An 18,813-nucleotide genomic window follows, 5' to 3' on the forward strand; every position below is an offset into this window, starting at 1 on the left:
CGCTTATCTATAAAGCCACGTTAATCCAGAGCTGGACTCACTGTTATTCTGATTACACAACAATAATAATAATAATAATAATAATAATAATAATAATAATAATAATAATAATAATAATTTTATTTGTAAAGCACATTTTCTATGGAAAAAAAATCCAAATTTGTAGAACATATTCCCGTAGTTTGTGTGTGTTTTTTACCATTATTGTTGATAGTGGCACACTCATTGACAAGAAATGTTAAAATTGGCACTCCATGTCTCAAAGGTTGCCGACCCCTGGTCTACACTAAATAGTTCTGCTCAGGTTCTGCTGGATCAAACCTTCAAAAGTTAACACTGTCTCTGAATTGATTAAAACCGTAGTGTGTGTTTGTGTGTCTCCAGTCTGGGCGAGGAGTTTTACCGTGATGCGATTGAACACTGCCGAAGCTATAATGCCCGTCTGTGTGCCGAGCGCTCCATGCGTCTGCCGTTCCTGGACTCTCAAACGGGCGTAGCACAGAGTAACTGCTACATATGGATGGAGAAGAATCACAGAGGCCCAGGTGGGTACTTGCCTGTGGGTAAAGCACTGCTAGACTTAAGGGGCACCAGGGGGAAAATCTCCCCCCTGCTGCCACCACCTAGTTCCTCTAAAACTGACCTGCAAGTGAGAACTGCAGCATGTTGTTCTGGGTTCTTTTATGACCTCCAGGATGAGTTGTTCATGCCCTTTTGGAGTAATTTTGCTAGGCCTGCCACTCATGAAAAGGTTCATCAATGTTCCATGTTTTCACCATTTGTAAATAATAACTCTTACTGCGGTCTGCTAGACTGCAAAAGTCTTAGAAATAACTTTTTTAACCTTTTACAGACTGATAGATGATCAATAACTTTGTTTTCACATCTGTTTCTGTTGAATTTCTTCAGATTGGGTCATACAATGTTGTTATTTATTTTATCTGCTTCATGTTTTCAGACAGGTTCTTTTTAAGTGATTTCTTGATTCTACAGGTATGGTAGTAATCAGGCCTGGTTGTGGTTAGTGGTGAAATTCAACTAAGCTTTCCAAAAAATGTGATTAATTAATGTTAATTTATGGGGGGACAAACAACACTTTTTTACACAGAGCTAGACTGGTTTGTATAGATTTGTTTAAAAAGTGCTTTTTATTTACTCTGGTTATATTTGTCTGATATTAAAGTTAATTTGATAATCTAAAAAAGTTAGTATGGCAATAAACAAAAACAAAAGAAATCTGTAAGGGGCAAATTCTTTTTTTACGCCATTTTTAGATAAAGTAATAAAAACCGAAAACCCACATCTTATGACCTGTCTAAAGTTACATAAACACATATGTGTTACATAAAACAGAAAGGGTCCCCAAATTTGTCAAAAACTCCCTGTTTATCCTTCTTAATAAACATTATTTTTTAAATGGGATGCTCTGCAGCATTTGACTTCTTTGACATGAAATATTTGGTCTAAATAAATATTCTAATTTTTTTTTTGTTCAATACAGTGCTATTATATATATTTTTCCCTTTGCCAATATAAGGTCCATTAGTATCATCTCATATTTATTGTTATTGTGATTTTCTGGATATACACCTATTAAAAACAATTTAGGATCTAATGAAATAGGTTTTAATATGTTAAGCTCATTTGCCTCTCTTATTTCTTTCCAAAAAAACTTTGCCAAACATTGTCAAAAAAGTGATGGAGTGTCCGCTAGAGTGCCTGTTATGTTTCTTAATGAGTCTGCCATTAGTGCTGACCAAAAACTAAAACAGGAAAAACTGCTTAGTATGAGAAACCGTGGTTTGTGCATGGTCTGTATAGACTGCAGGGGGCTACCGCTAACACCATTTTAGCAGTGCCGGGGACTGGGCTGATCTACTGTCCCTTGGCCCGGTCTGGCTAGCCCCTCCCACTAAAAGGGTTCTGTGGCCCCAGGTATGGTTATCTAATCATGCTGAGAAAACTATGCCCAGCACAGCTTGTAAAAGAATCCATGTCTGTGTCTAAAATAAAAAAAATAAATATACTCAGAACCTTCAGACCTGCAAAGCCTCTAAGGATTTTTAAGGCCCTCAGACTAAAATGGTAACACACTTTTCATTCATTATTACCCTTTTATTAATTAGTACTGCCATTTGCTCTACATAAATATTAAAGCATTGCGTAATAAATGCATTATTCAGTGCTTATGAATGGGTTATGAAGCAACTTAGTAGGTAATGTTTAAATAAAAAGTGTTATAAAAAAAAAGCGTGTTTGATGTTCTGCGACAGGTCTGAACCAACTTCAGGAGCAAAAAATCGAAGGGCTCCACCCCCAAACAATTCAAAATTTTCTCCCTAACTGGCCACGCCCACTAAGCAAACATCTGCTGACTAGAACCAACCAGCACAGATGACAGTCAGGGCTAAAATCAATTGCAATTGCAAATTGAAATGTTTTGTTTCTTGACACAAGAAGTAGATTACACAGCGTTGTCTCTGTGTTTGTGTGCTTGACAGGCTCCCGCTGCCTGAGAAGTGCGAGGGGGAGCGCGAGGTTTTAATCCCAGAAAAATGCTCTTATTTACCTTTTAAAAAGCCATTAAAATGCCTCATTAAAGGACTGATTACTGTTGTTTTGCTGTTTTCCTCGGGTTTTGAGTGCTCGACGCTGACTGACAGCACGTGGGTGGGGGCGGGGCTAGTGACATCATGGGCCCTGCATTGTTTAATCTCGCAATATATATATATCGTTGAAAAAAAGCAATGGAAAATTTTTCCAATATTTTTTCCAGCCCTACAGTGGACAGTGTTTATTGATGTCAGTGTTCATGTGCTTTACTGTATTGGTTTTCTCTTAATAAGACTGTACAGTAGAGTTCTGCCCACTCCCGAAGGAAACGCCATCATCTGTCCCGCTGCTGCTCTCTGCTGAACCGCCTGGCCCCACGCCAGCCCACGTACTAGCTCACACGCCGGCTCACGCTAACCGGCATCCGGCATTCAGCACAGATAGCTGATTTATGGCAGTGATGTTCTGCTGATTATTATTGATGGGCCTACTTATCATATGCTGTTTATTCCTAGTAAATATGGCTAGTGTATGGCTAGAAGTATTTCTGGGGTGCTGTGCTCAAATCTGACTGTCTGGACGACTCCTGCACCCCAAACCACACACCACTGCTCTACTAAACACACCTCTGGTTGGTGACACAGTATTGCAGAGTTTTTGGAACACAGCTGACAAGAACACATGGAAATTGGGATGTCCCACATTTTTTGCTCTTGAGTCCAAGTCATTTGATTTTAAGTATCTTTTCCGATTCAATACTAAAGAACAAACAAATCCAAGTTGTCAATTATTATTTTTTTTTATTCATTTTTTTTTATATTGTTATTGAAACAATGCCAATTCTTTTCACAAAATTCACAAAATAAACACGTAATAAGTAGCCATATAAATAATTTCCATTTAAATATGCATATTATATAAACTAACAAAAATATGTATATAAAATCAAATATTAGAAAAAAATATCATGTCACAAAATTATCTAAAACTGTAAAGACATTTTATAAAAGTAAAAAATAAAATTTTTAAATGATAGTTTAAAATGTGAGATGAGGCATGTTCCTTGTGAATCTCTTAAAATAATGCATAAGTAGCTTCATATTAAAACTCTGATATGTATTCCTGTGTACTGACTAGGGGGGGAACTAATTAAGGGACACACACACACACACACACACACACACACGGAGGGAGAGAGAGAGTGTTAGCAGTGCTGAGGCTAAATGTACTGTAAAAAGCAGTTCAGTGGGAAATAAAGAGAAGTTCATCCTCAGTCTGTAACCCTCCTTATCATCTCCTTCACCTCTCCAGCTGTCCTCCTCTCCATCTCTCCAGTTGTCCTCCTCTCTATCTCTTCACCTCTCCAGCTCTCCATCTCTCCAACTATTTACCTCTCCACCTCTCCTCTTCTCCAACTCTCCAGTTCTCCATCTCTCCTCCTCTCCACCAACCCCAACCTCCTCCTCTCCATCTCTTCACCTCTCCAGCTCTCCATCTCTCCAACTATTCACCTCTTCTCCAACTCTCCACCTCTCCATCTCTCCTCCTCTCCACCAACCCCAACCTCCTCCTCTTCATCTCTCCACCTCTCCATCTCTCCTCCTCTCCACCAACCCCAACCTCCTCCTCTCCATCTCTTCACCTCTCCAGCTCTCCATCTCTCCAACTATTCACCTCTTCTCCAACTCTCCACCTCTCCATCTCTCCTCCTCTCCACCAACCCCAACCTCCTCCTCTTCATCTCTTCACCTCTCCAGCTCTCCATCTCTCCAACTATTTACCCCTCCACCTCTCCTCTTCTCCAACTCTCCAGTTCTCCATCTCTCCTCCTCTCCACCAACCCCAACCTCCTCCTCTCCATCTCTTCACCTCTCCAGCTCTCCATCTCTCCAACTATTCACCTCTTCTCCAACTCTCCACCTCTCCATCTCTCCTCCTCTCCACCAACCCCAACCTCCTCCTCTTCATCTCTTCACCTCTCCAGCTCTCATCCTCTCCAGCTGTCCTCCTCTCTATCTCTCCAGTCCTCAACCTCTCCATCTCTCCAGTTCTCGTCCTCCCCACAGTTCTCGTCCTCCTGTCACAGCTCACAGTCACACTGCCCCAGGTTTAGCTCTGGCTAAAAGAAGGTTTAGTGTTTGCTGAGATGATCACTTTTTTTTGTTAGTAAAAAAGTTTTCTAAATGTTACAGTTTATATTAATCAATAGCAGATAATTTTAAAAAGATAGATTTTCATTTAAAAATATATATTTTTATAAACCCACCTTAATTGGGACACACCTAATTCTGTTTTATTCTGTCCCATTTTCACAGGCATATAAAATCCAGCCTCTAGCCATGCATTCTGCCTGTGCAGACATTAGAGGCAGAGTGGGTGGAGCTATAGCGCTGACTAAACTGTTTTTCGTTTGGTTTTGGAAGCAGGTGTGGCGCCGGGTCAGCTGTACACCTACCCGGCTCGCTGCTGGCGCAAGAAGAAGCGGTTAAACATCCTGGATGACCCGCGGCTGGGGCCCATCGAGTTTAAGATCGGTAAGAGTCGTACTGTCGAAGATGAGGAGTTGATGCTGCAACAATTAACCGACACAATTGAAAATCAATTTTTTATTCATTTGTAACTGAAATGCACTACATGAAGTGCTGGGTACAGAATCACATTTAATTTCCACTGAAATATCCAAGCACAACAGATTACATATTTACTCAGCATGTTCTACATTTTGTTTCTGAAGCGATGGAAAAATCAGAGAAGTTTAATGTTATGTTGAGGGAAAGAGTGGACAACTTTACAATAGAAAAAAACTATATTTATCAACAAAAAAAACGTTAATTGACCTATTTATGGGAAGTGTAATTGGTTTCAGACATATTAGATGTCTGATAAATGGATACAACGTACTTCAACTTCATTTATAAAGTTCATAAGACCAATCAAATTTAACTATGGTACAAAAAGCTGCCAATCACTTCCAAGGGACAAGGCAAAAGTCATAGGATAGGAACTACTATGGTCTCATGATATGAGCCATAATTCATGGAAACTAAAAAATGTTGCACTGACCCATGGAATATGTGGGCAGGGTCTTCTGCCTTTAGTTTGGATGTCTTACTTCTATTCAGATGGACTATTCCAGACTGAAGCTGCTGGTCGCCATCATTATCCCCACTGCACTGTCCAATATGGGTGGTAATATTAACTGTCTATGGTATATTCCTGATACATTCCTGCTACATTCTTGTTACACACTGTGGATGGAGGAATGTTACATACCCAAAACACAGACCTCATTACAACTCCCATAATTCACCTGCACCCACTATCAGACCTCACTACAACTCCCATAATTCACCTGCACCCACTATCACACCTCACTCCAACTCCCATAATTCACCTGGACCCACTATCAGCCCTCACTACAACTCCCATAATTCACCTGCATCCACTATCAGCCCTCACTACAACTCCCATAATTCACCTGCACCCCTTATCACACCTCACTCCGACTCCCATAATCCACCTGCACCCACTATCAGCCCTCACTCCAACTCCCATAATTTACCTGCACTCACTATCAGACCCTCACTCTAATTCCTATAATTCACCTGCACCCACTATCAGACCCTTACTACAACTCCCATAATTCACCTGACCTTACAATGAGCACACTGACCAGTGTTTAATATACCTCACTTACATTTTACACTGAAAAAAGTCATTTTATATTATAGCAATAGATAAAACTCCATGAAGCAGGAACATGATATCTCACAAAAAGTATGTCATGGAAGGCATTACCACATCACATCATCACAGTGGACAGAGCAGTGGGGGGGTAATGATGGTGACCGGCAGCATCTGGCAAGAATTGACATGTAAATATATTGCTCACAAATTGTAAACATGAGGTGGGTTTTCCCTTTAAAAGCTTAGTAGATTGATGAATGTATCTGATACTGATCTATTAAATTACATTCATAAATGAATATTTTAATTGAGAATAGGGGAAGGTCCTAATCAGAGCTGTTTGTGTGACTCAGACTACGAGGCAGCCCTGAAGAAGGAAGGCGGAGTTCCTGAGGGTCCGGTTCTGGAGTCCCTGCTCAGTGGAGAGCCGCTGGACAAAAAGGTGGAAACCAAGGAGGAAGAGGCCATGAGCGAGTGTCAGGTACGCCCGCCGCCCAATCCACATCCTCAGGTGGAGTGCACGCTTAATAGGGTGCTAAGAGCAGGATTTTTTTTACACTAAAAGAAGTCTTCACACTGGAGTCTGAACCGAGCTAGGACTGATTTTCTCTGATTTTCTCTGATTTTCTCAGCTAACTGTTCCTGGGGCCACAAAACTGTTCAGTGGGAGGGGCTTAAACACTGAGGGATCTACCGATTTGCTAGCTGGGCCAGGTGGCCACCATAGTGACACTGAATACCCCCTGAGGCTGGCATTGCTAACATAACGTTGGGAAGCTTTAGCGATGTTGGCTGAGCCTGGTCGCTAGCATTGCTTTTTTAGCTTGTTTGGAGGTTCTAGCAGGGGAGAGCAACTACTTGTATACCAATTATGCTCGTCCGCCGGGGATCCTGTCCTCTTCCACTGAGCGTGAAACGCCAGGAGAAACACCCTGTTGGTGAGGGAGAAAGTGGACACCTGCCTAGCCAGCCAGATCAGCCGAGTCAACCCTAGTGATCAATTGGGTGACAGAGGTCGTAGGCACATCTCCCTCACTTCCAAAATCCTAATGCAGCGTTAGTGATGTTGGACGAGGCTGGTAGCTGCTTAAAAACATGTTGACCATTTAGCATTTAGTTAGCTAAGATGCTCTGTTCCATGCACTTCCTGGTTCTGACTAAGCAATGGTGCAAACGGTAAGTGTAACAAATTTTAGTAACTATTTGGCCCCACAGTGGAAAAAGTCCGTATTTAGTCAGTTTTTTGGTTTCAAAATGCAGTTTAGTGACTGAGTGAATGTTACTTTTAGGTTTACATAATGTTAATATTTGTCTTGCTGGGAATTTTATGTGAGAAAAAGTGTGCAATTATGCCACAACCATAATAACATTACAGTTTTTCAGAACATTACTGTAACATTACTGCTGTAATATTACATGCTAACCGCTACATGCTAAATGTTCTCTGCTAGTTGAGTACAGGTTTGTCCTGCAGAGGAATAAGTGTAACAGATTCCTCTCAGATTTTTTTTACTGTATATATATATATATATATATATGGGTTCATCTACAGTTACAGTAGATACAGAATCATTAGCAGCCCATACTGCTGTGTGACGTGCCTGACAACAAGGGGGAATCTGATTTTAGCACAACACCCCTTCTTTTTCTTTTTCTATTGTTTAATGGGTGACAATAGCCTGAATCAACTTCCTTTAATTGATCTAAATACAGTCTAAACTCTCCAATAAAGACAAACTGAACTGTGGATCAGCTGATCCGGAACAAGCTAGTAAGACTTTTGGTCGGACTGTGGTTTGCGGGAACTTTCACACCTGCTATTCTGGTTTGGACTCTCGCTCATATTCTCTCGCGCTCCTCCAGACACTCTCTGTAGTGTCGGTGGCACTGTTTGGCACTGACACAATTCCCTGCAGCAGTGACACGCCCCCTGGCACAGTTCCTCGTTAACTACAAAGTGGGCATGCGGGTGTGTGTGTCTAAGGGTGTGTGTGAGTTTTACTGTTGTGTGCACGCAACCGCGACATGTATGTATCTGTGTGTGTGTGAGTGTGTGTGTGTGTGTCCATGTGTCCCCGTGAACCAGCCCTGGATGAGCTGTCATCACTCTCAGTGTGGCATCCCCCCCGTTGCACACACACACAGACACACACACACACGTCGGTTTTGCTATCCTTGTGAGGACCGCCAATTCACAAATACTACCCTTACACCTAAACCTAAGCTTAACCTTAACCTCAATTACCAAAAGTAATTCATTTTATTCTTTAGGATTTTCTAATTTAAAGTACCTTTTTTTGTAAATTAATAGTAAGAACCACCAAAATGTCTAGTATGCTTGTGAGGTCCTCACTAAGGCACCGAAACATCTACATACACACACACACATACACACACACACACACACACGCTCCAGACTTGACATCTATCCCTGGGGTCGACAATTAGCCAATTTGCACCTCAATTAAGAGGCTCTCTGCAGCCCTCTGAGCTGATCTGGGAGAGGACCTGTGATCTGTTGATTGTATCCGTGCACAGCCCTGCAGGACACAAGCTCTCTGGAGCTCCAGCTTCCCCTCCAGGCTCCAGCGTTCCTCCTGGGAGTGTGTGCTTTCCTGCCTAAGCTACGATTCGGGCTGTTTAAACGTGTTTAACCACCTGCTGGTATACTGTGCTACACAGTATGTCTGTGACTGGGCAATAATTCAATATCAATATATACAGTGGTATGAAAAAGTTTGGGCACTCCTGATAATTTTCAGGATTCGTCTTTATAAATCATTGGTTGTTCAGATCAGCAATTTCAATTAAATATATCATATAGCAGACGAACACAGTGATATTTGAGAAGTGAAATGAAGTTTCTAGGATTTACATAAAGTGTGCAATAATTCTTTAAACTAAATTAGGCAGGTGCTTTAATTTTTAGCACCCTAACAGAAAAATTACATCAATATTTAGTAGATAAACCCTCTTTTGCAGAAATAACAGCCTCTAAACTCTTCCTATAGCTTCAAATCAGAGTCTGGCTTCTGGTTGAAGGTATTTTGGATCATTCTTCTTTATTAAACATCTCCAGTTCAGTCAGATTTGATTCAGGTTTCTGAGCATAATCAGCCCGCTTTAAATCACACCACAGATTTTCAATAATATTCAGGTCTGGCGACTGAGATGATCATCCCAGAATGTTTACTTGTTCCTCTGTATGAAAGCTTTAGTAGATTTTGAGCAGAGTTTATGTTAAGGGTCGTTGTCTTGTTGAAGGATCCAGCCCCGGCGCAACTTCAACTTTCTCACTGATTCTTAAACATTGTTCTCAAGAATCTGCTGATATTGACTGAAATCCATGAGACCCTCAACTTTAACAAGAGTCTCAGTACCTGCACTGATCACACAGCCCCACAACATGATGAACCACCACCACATTTTACTGTGGGGAGCAGTAAAGTGTTTATCTTGGAATGCTGTGTTATTTTTCCACCATGCATAAATAACCGCCCTCCAAATAACTCAATTTTAGTTTCATCAGCCCACAGCACCTTATTCCAAAATGAAGCTGGCTTGTTTAAATGTGCTTTAGCATACCTCAAGTAACTCTGCTTGTGGCTTAGAAAAGGCTTCTTCTGAATTTCTCTCTCATACAGCCTCTCCTTCTGCAAAGTGCGCTGAATAGTTGAACAATGCACAGTGACTCCATCTGCAGCAAGATGATGATGTAGGTCTTTGGAGCTGGTCTGTGAGCACCCATAATCAATAGTTCTTTAAACTACATTAGGCAGGTGCATAAATTTGGTCACCCTTAATGTTTTAATGATTTGAATACCTTTAACATTATTGGACATTATAATTATTGGAACATAAAAAATAGCTTTGTAAGCTCATTGACCTTTGACCTACATACACTGGTGAGATACAATTATGAGAAAGAAAGATTTAAGGAGCCAATTGCAAGTTTTTCTCCTCTTTGCGTCCTCTCTGAAGCGTGGCAACATGGGAGCCTCAAAACACAACTCTCAAATTACCTGAAACCAAAGATTGTTCAAAATCATGGTTTAAAGGAAGGATACAGAAAGCTCTCTCAGAGATTTCAGGTGCCAGTTTTCACTGTGAGGAACATAGTGAGGAAATGGAAGAACCACAGGCACAGTTCTAGTTAAGGCCTGAAGTGGCAGAACAAGAAAATCTCAGATAAACAGAGGAGAAGGATGGTGAGAACAGTCATAGTCAACCCACAGACCTCCAGAGCCCCAAAGACCTACATCATCATCTTGCTGCAGATGGAGTCACTGTGCATCGTTCAGCTATTCAGTGCACTTTACAGAAGGAGAGGCTGTATGGGAGAGTAATGCAGACAAAGCCTTTTCTGAGCACATGCCACAAACAGAGTCGCTTGAGGTATGCTCAAGCACATTTAAACAAGCCAGCTTTATTTTGGAATAAGGTTCTGTGGACTGAAGAAACTAAAATTTAAGTTATTTGGAGGGTGGTATGTATGACTTTCCTGCTCCCCACAGTACAATTTGGTGGTGGTTCATCATGCTGTGGGGCTGTGTGGTCAGTGCAGGTACTGGGAAGCTTGTTAAAGTTGAGGGTCACATGGATTCCAGTCAATATCAGCAGATTCTTGAGAACAATGTTTAAGAATCAGTGATAAAGTTGAAGTTGTGACAGGGCTGGATACTTCAACAAGACAACAACCCTAAACATAAACACTGCTCAAAATCTACTAAATCATTCATGCAGAGGAACAAGTACAACGTTCTGGAATGATCATCTCAGTCCCCAGACCTGAATATTATTGAAAATCTGTAGAATGATTTAAAGCGAGCTGTACGTGATCAGAAACCATCAAACCTGACTGAACTGAAGAAGGAAAATATGAAAATGATCATGGCCACCCAACCTTTTTAATACCACTGTATTTAAGGTAGGATATAGAGGCTGTATTATGGATAGCTATGTATTTTGCTGCTTTGTAAAATAAGGGTCTGTTTAAAAGAGAGATTAAACTATAATGTGTTTTTACTCATACACAAACAGAGCGTATGTTCTAGTGTGTACTTAAGAGTAAATGTTTTAGTGCAGCATAACGTCCTGTACACTAAACAGAGAGAGTGTGAGTGATTGAAGATGATCCCAGAGCCGTACCGACCCTTTACTGTGTCAGTGCCTGATGACAATGGCTGCGCTAACGGCCACCGCTCTGCAGTTTACTGCGTTATAGTGACACACTGGAGTGTTTATGTGCTGGAGTCGACTGCGTCCTGACGAGCCTCGGAGAGCCCTGATGTGCTGAGAGCTTCTCTGCTTACCTTCAGGAGCTTCAGTCTCATCTGTCTGTTCAGTGACTGAACCGGACTCGTTAGTTTGGCTTTATTAGAGAAACAGATGCTGGGGTTTTGTGATGTTTTTGATTAAATGTAATTTCTGTATGTGGTTTTTACTGTCAGTGGATGTAATTCAAGGCTGCTTTCATGTCTGCATTGTTTGGATCGAACTTTCAGACTTTTCAGTTTTTGTCTGAACCAGACAAAATATGAAAGGTGGCAAGAACCTCAGTCTGGACCAAAGGACCAAATTATTATTATTTTTTTTTTAGAAGAATGCTAAGGCTGCAGCATGCTGTGTTTACCTGCTATTGTGTTGTATACCTGGCAAACTGAGGTGTGGAAATAGGACTGCGGAATGGGCGGGGCAGTGAGCGGGGTCAGAGATTAAAACAAAATTTTGCAGATTGAACATTCTAAGAACATTAATTGTAACATTCAGAAAATGTTAGCTGGGAAAGAGGTGTATGTTTATGTTTTAATAACTGATTATACAGTGCCTTGCAAAAGTATTTGCCCCCCTTGGACTTTTTTTTTTACTTTTGCCACATTTCAGGCTTCAAACATAAATATATGAAATTGTATTGTTTTGTGAAGAATCAACAACAAGTGGGACACAATTGTAAAGTGGAACAAAATTTATTGGATATTTTACCTTTTTTTACCTCAAACAAGGAGAAGACTGATTAGAGATGCAGCCAAGAGGCCCATGATCACTCTCAATGAACTGCAGAGATCTACAGCTGAGGTGGGAGAATCTGTCCGTAGGACAATAATCAGTTGTGCACTGCACAAATCTGGCCTTTATGTAAGAGTGGCAAGAAGAAAGCCATTTCTCAAAGATATCCATAAATAGACTCATTTAAAGTTTGCCACAAGCCACCTGGGAGACACACCAAACATGTGGAAGAAGGTGCTCTGGTCAGATGAAATCAAAATCGAAAAAACTTTTTGGCCACAATGCAAAATGTTATGTTTGGCATAAAAGCAACACAGCTCATCACCCTGAACACACCATCCCCACTGTCAAACATGGTGGTGGCAGCATCATGGTTTGGGCCTGGAAAGATGGTTAAAATTGATGGGAAGATGGATGGAGCCAAATACAGGACCATTCTGGAAGAAAACCTGTTGGAGTCTGCAAAAGACCTGAGACTGAGAAGGAGATTTATCTTCCAACAAGACAATGATCCAAAACATAAAGCAAAATCTACAATGGAATGTTTCACAAATAAATGTATCCAGGTGTTAGAATGGCCAAGTAGAAGTCCAGACCTGAATCCAATCGAGAATATGTGGAAAGAGCTGAAAACTGCTGTTCACAAACCAACACTCTCCATCCAACCTCACTGAGCTCCAGCTGTTTTGCAAGAAAGAATGGGCAAAAATTTCAGTCTCTTGATGTGCAAAACTGATAGAGACATACCCTAAGCGACTTGCATCTGTAATCACAGCAAAAGGTGGCGCTACAAAGTATTAACGCAAGGGGGCCGAATAATTTAGCACGCCTGAATGTGGCAAAAGCTTGAAAAGTTCAAGGGGCGGAATACTTTTGCAAGGCACTGTGCATCCACATAATTACACTAAGAGTATAAGAATACGGTGGATAACTCAATACTGTGTTTGTTTCTGCAGAAGCTGCTAGTTGGAGACTTCCCACATGAGCTGGATATTGAAGAAATGGAGGAGGACGTTCCCAAGCGCAAGAACCGCACCAAAGGACGGGTACGGTACAAAACACGGGGCCAAAACCGCACTCAGCACCAGACCCTTCCTGCTAAATATAGGTTATAAACATGCGTTTCCTCAGGCTGTAGAGTGTATGACACCAGGTTGACCACAAAGCCATATGTAGCTGATTCCCAAAGCCGAGAAGATTCAGTGAGGTCCGTCAGGGGCTCACAGTTAGGTGAGAGCTAGGGTTGTACAAAAATATTGAGATTATAACTTATTGCAATATTTTGTTTGGCAATACTGTGGTTGTTGTAATTATTTTGTAATTATTTTGTAATTTGTTTAGATGTAAAGATTGGTGTCAGAAGTGATTCATTTAGTGTTGTGTTTAAACCCCGCCCACTAGAAACCGATGTTGTACTTGCCATTAAATATCTGATTGTTCTGATTGGATGAAAATGTAACTTCTCTTTTACTCAGATTTTATTAAAGTTTATTAAAACGATCACAATGAATTGCGTTATACTGAATCGGAACCCTGTATCGTGCTATGTATTGTGTTGCCAAGTCTTGCCAAATCAGAGCAGTTTGTTTGATTTTGCTTTTACGAGTTAGAAAATACTCCTTAGGACTAAAAAAGCTGATGATAAAAGAGGACAAAATTGCTATATCTGCATAAGTGATAGTCACATCGCAGGCGGCGCAGTGTCACATAAAGCAAATTAAATCATACATGTCATGCTCCAACTTAAGTAACACTATATTAAAATTATTATTACAATTTCTTATATTTACCAGGCGCAGGTTATCTCTCCAAACCAAAAAAAATCCAGAATTTGATACACAGAGTGCTTTATTAGTATTGTGAGACTTGTTAGATCATTGATTCCAGGAATTTTAATATCGTAAAACATATATAGCAAATTAAATATCAGTTTTATCAGTATTGTGCAGCCCTGTAATTGGACAGTTACTGCATATTTACTTTCATTTTACTTTGCCACCTTTACAGAGCTGCCATCATTAAAGTAGAGATGTTCTGATCCAGGTCATGTGCTCCAAGTCTGATCAGAGTATTAAAACATTGAGTATCAGCTGATACTGAACCAATATTCATGTTTTTATAAATATACAGCCACAGACATTTAGCTTAGCGCTAGCTCTTTGGCTATCCAGAGGTGAGTAGTATCAACCTGTAGCCTGCTGCTAACCCCGGATAGCACTGCTGGAGCAGCATTAGCAGTACCTGCTAGCATTACAACCACAGCGCTAGTTATTTTGCTGTTCAAAGGTGAGTATTATCAGTGCTGCACTGATAATACCCTGTTAAAACAAGCTACGTGGGACGAACCGCTAGCTAATATCGCCCTGGCTTACCGAAACAGGGTTCCTCAGTGTAGCTCTGTCGGGTGGCATTAGCTGCTTACCCCTAGCGATTAGCCTCTAATGTTAATGCTCCAGCTTTAGTGAAAATATGTAAATCCAAGCTTACTGTAAATAAATGGAAGCACTTTACTCACCCAAATAAATAGTTTTCAGGAGAGAAATCTGTGTAGATTTACATCCAGCGCTCGTTTGACTTGTCTGACTCGTCTGAAGCTAAGCTAAGGTAAGTAATTCTTGAAAGAAAAAACATTTCAGACGAGTCAGGCAAGTCTGATAAATTTAGAAGATAAACATTGCGACACCCCCTGTTCCCACTACTAGTTATTAGTGTTGCATAAAATGCGCCTTATAATACGGTGTGCCTTATAGTGCAAAAAATACAGTAATATATTGCAAATGAAAACTATCCAATACATCTCAATATCAATATTTTGTCCAACCACTAATTATTCCAGTACAAATTTCCAGCCAAGTTTAATTTGTTGTTTTTGATCTCTTTCTGGATTTAATTCATCGTGATACTGTCAGCACATGGTACTTGTGGCAGTACTGGGAGTCACTAAGTGTCAGCGCTGGCAGTGTTGGCAATGGTGTGTGATCCCTCATTAAAAAAAACAATGGCTTTGAATTTTTTTACATTATGTGACGCATCTGAGCCCTAACTCTCCCACACTTACTGTCATAATTAGCATGCTGATGATTCTGTATGGAGCTGTTAGTGCTCCAAGTGATTCTGGTGATTTGAGTCAGTGACACTGAGTGTCTTCGTATTTGAGCCCAGTTAGCTCTTTTACACTAATTAATTTAATATTTTTAGTCCACATTTTTAGAATGACATTTTCATGTATTTAATGTTACATTGTAATGTAAAATGTAATCTCCTCCTTTATGGATTTTTAAAATCCTTCCCTAAAATCCCTCTTAAATATATTTAAAATGTCTTAATTATAATTAAATTGTTTTGTAATTGCCTTTATTTTTTTTAAACCAAAGTGAACATACATTTAGGCTGATTACTAAATGCATTGGTGCAAAATGATTGAAAACCTTCATTTGGTGTTGGGCCAAATGGTTCATTTATTTTGATTAGTTTCGGTTTTGGTCAAAAATGTTCATGTTAGACTCCGGGTGGTCCAGAGGACTAAGGTGCTGCTGCTCCCATTCATGCAGCTTGCCATCAGCTGCTGGAGCCCTGAGAGAGCACAATTTGCCCTGCTTTCTATGTGTGGGTAGATGGCGCTCTCTCCCCACATCACTCCAAAGGGTGATGTCGATCAGCACAAGGCGTCTGTGAGCTGATGTATTGGAACCAAGTCACTGCGCTTTCCTCCGAGTGCGCTGTGATGCTAATCGGCAATGCTACTGCTTTAGTCTTCACCCTCCTGGTGTTAGGGCATCACTAGTGATATGGGTAGTCCTAATGAGTGAGTTGGGTAATTTGCCTTGTAAATTGGGGAAAAAATGGGATACAAAATTAGAAATACATTTAAAGAAAACATTTAATGTTGGTGCATTCCTTATTATCCTCTAAAGGGAGCATCGTTCTTCTTTACTTCTGCTTTGATTAATAAGGAGTATTTTATCCTCTTCAGTAACATAGATGCTGTAAAGTAAAAGTATCGTAGAAAATTGACTTGAGTATCACAGAATCCCAGTATCAAGATATCTCTGATATTCTGATATTCACACGCTTGTAAAGTTCACACTCCGGATCAGAACCACTTTGTGAGACCCGATAAGCTGAAGAGTGTGAGCGGAAATGAAATACACACTTTACGCATCAGCACTACCTGTGAGAATATATTATGGTAAAGGTAATAAAAAAGATGATGATGATGATGATGGTGATGGGAATATTGAGTACCAGTCAAAAGTTTCGACACACCTTAAATTCTGTGTCTGTCTACTTTGCTATGTTAGGCTAGGCTATGCTACTCATATGGGCTGTCACAATGACCAGCTAATAAAACAATCAGCATGTTTTGTTCTGAGGAAAATAACAGGGTTGTATTTTTCACCCCAAATGTAATTAAACTTTCTATTTAAGCATACAATTAGTAATGAATACTACTGAATAAATGCACTCTGAAACACATTTTGGGGCATTAAACTCTATAGAGATCTGCTTCCATTCACCTCTGTTACACACATGGACAGAGTTCATGAAACTCTTCCATTAAAAAAAGAAAACCTGCAATATTAGCTGTGATTCTCTAGAATGGAGCATTATATACCAGCCCACTTTATATTTATATATATATGTGATATATGTATATATGTGATTAAATTATGGAGAAATGTCAGTTAATTCCCCATAACAAGATTAATGGAATAATATACTTTATATTAAATCTAGTGTTTTTGTGAGTGTGTTTGTGTGTGGGTGTGGGTGATGTGTGTTTGTGTGGATGTGTGTTTGTGTGTGGGTGTGTGATGTGTGTTTGTGTGTGGGTGTGTGTGTGTGATAATGACCGTGATGCTCCGCCCCCTGCCCAGGCCTGTGGTGTTGGTGGAATGAGGAAGAGACAGGACCCGGCCTCCATAGAGGACAGAGACAAGCCGTACGTCTGCGACAGTGAGTATCATCTCCCATACCTCACACTCTACCTCAAACTATACCTCAAACTGTACCTCACACTTTACCTCAAACTGTACCTCACACTTTACCTCAAACTGTACCTCACACTTTACCTCAAACTGTAGCTCACACTTTACCTCAAACTGTACCTCACACTTTACCTCAAATGTACCTTACACTTTACCTCAAACTTTACCTCAGATTTACCTCACACTCTACCTCAAACTGTACCTCACACTTTACCTCAAACTGTACCTCACACTCTACCTCAAACTGTACCTCACACTCTACCTCACACTTTACCTCAAACTGTACCTCACACTCTACCTCAAACTGTACCTCACACTCTACCTCAAACTGTACCTCACACTTTACCTCAAACTGTAGCTCACACTTTACCTCAAACTGTAGCTCACACTTTACCTCAAACTGTAGCTCACACTTTACCTCAAACTGTACCTCACACTTTACCTCAAACTGTACCTCACACTCTACCTCAAACTGTACCTCACACTTTACCTCAAACTGTACCTCACACTTTACCTCAAACTGTACCTCACACTTTACCTCAAATGTACCTTACACTTTACCTCAAACTGTACCTCAAACTTTACCTCAAATTTACCTCACACTCTACCTCAAACTGTACCTCAAACTTTACCTCAAATTTACCTCAAACTGTACCTCAAACTTTACCTCAAATTTTCCTCACACTCTACCTCAAACTGCATCTCACACTTTACCTTAAACTGTACCTCACACTCTACCTCAAACTGTACCTCACACTCTACCTCAAACTGTACCTCACACTTTACCTCAAACTGTACCTCACACTTTACCTCAAACTGTACCTCACACTTTACCTCAAACTGTAGCTCACACTTTACCTCAAACCGTACCTCACACTTTACCTCAAATGTACCTTACACTTTACCTCAAACTGTACCTCAAACTTTACCTCAGATTTACCTCACACTCTACCTCAAACTGCATCTCACACTTTACCTTAAACTGTACCTCACACTCTACCTCAAACTGTACCTCACACTCTACCTCAAACTGTACCTCACACTTTACCTCAAACTGTACCTCACACTCTACCTCAAACTGTACCTCACACTCTACCTCAAACTGTACCTCACATTTTACCTCAAACTGTACCTCACACTTTACCTCAAACTGTAGCTCACACTTTACCTCAAACTGTAGCTCACACTTTACCTCAAACTGTACCTCACACTTTACCTCAAATGTACCTTACACTTTACCTCAAACTGTACCTCAAACTTTACCTCAAATTTACCTCACACTCTACCTCAAATGTACCTTACACTTTACCTCAAACTGTACCTCAAACTTTACCTCAAATTCTCCTCACACTCTACCTCAAACTGCATCTCACACTTTACCTTAAACTGTACCTCACACTCTACCTCAAACTGTACCTCACACTCTACCTCAAACTGTACCTCACACTCTACCTCAAAAGGTACCTCACACTCTACCTCAAACTGTAACTCACACTTTACCCCAAAAGGTACCTCACACTCTACCTCAAACTGTAACTCACACTTTACCTCAAACTGTAGCTCAAACTTTACCTCAAAT

The 18,813-nt window shown here is 40.5% G+C and overlaps 1 protein-coding gene across 1 annotated transcript in view; it reads left to right on the forward strand.

Moving 5' to 3' along the window:
* Nucleotides 1-18,813, forward strand: part of dpf1 (double PHD fingers 1) — a 108,478-nt gene that overhangs the window by 37,796 nt on the left and 51,869 nt on the right. The window contains 5 exon segments of the mRNA XM_049467158.1: nt 385-545; nt 4,980-5,087; nt 6,594-6,721; nt 13,203-13,292; nt 17,124-17,202. Of these exon segments, the coding sequence (XP_049323115.1) occupies nt 385-545; nt 4,980-5,087; nt 6,594-6,721; nt 13,203-13,292; nt 17,124-17,202 (566 nt within the window).

This window comes from Astyanax mexicanus, chromosome 18 (genome assembly GCF_023375975.1).
Source record: "Astyanax mexicanus isolate ESR-SI-001 chromosome 18, AstMex3_surface, whole genome shotgun sequence".
NCBI classification, from domain to species: domain Eukaryota; kingdom Metazoa; phylum Chordata; class Actinopteri; order Characiformes; family Acestrorhamphidae; genus Astyanax; species Astyanax mexicanus.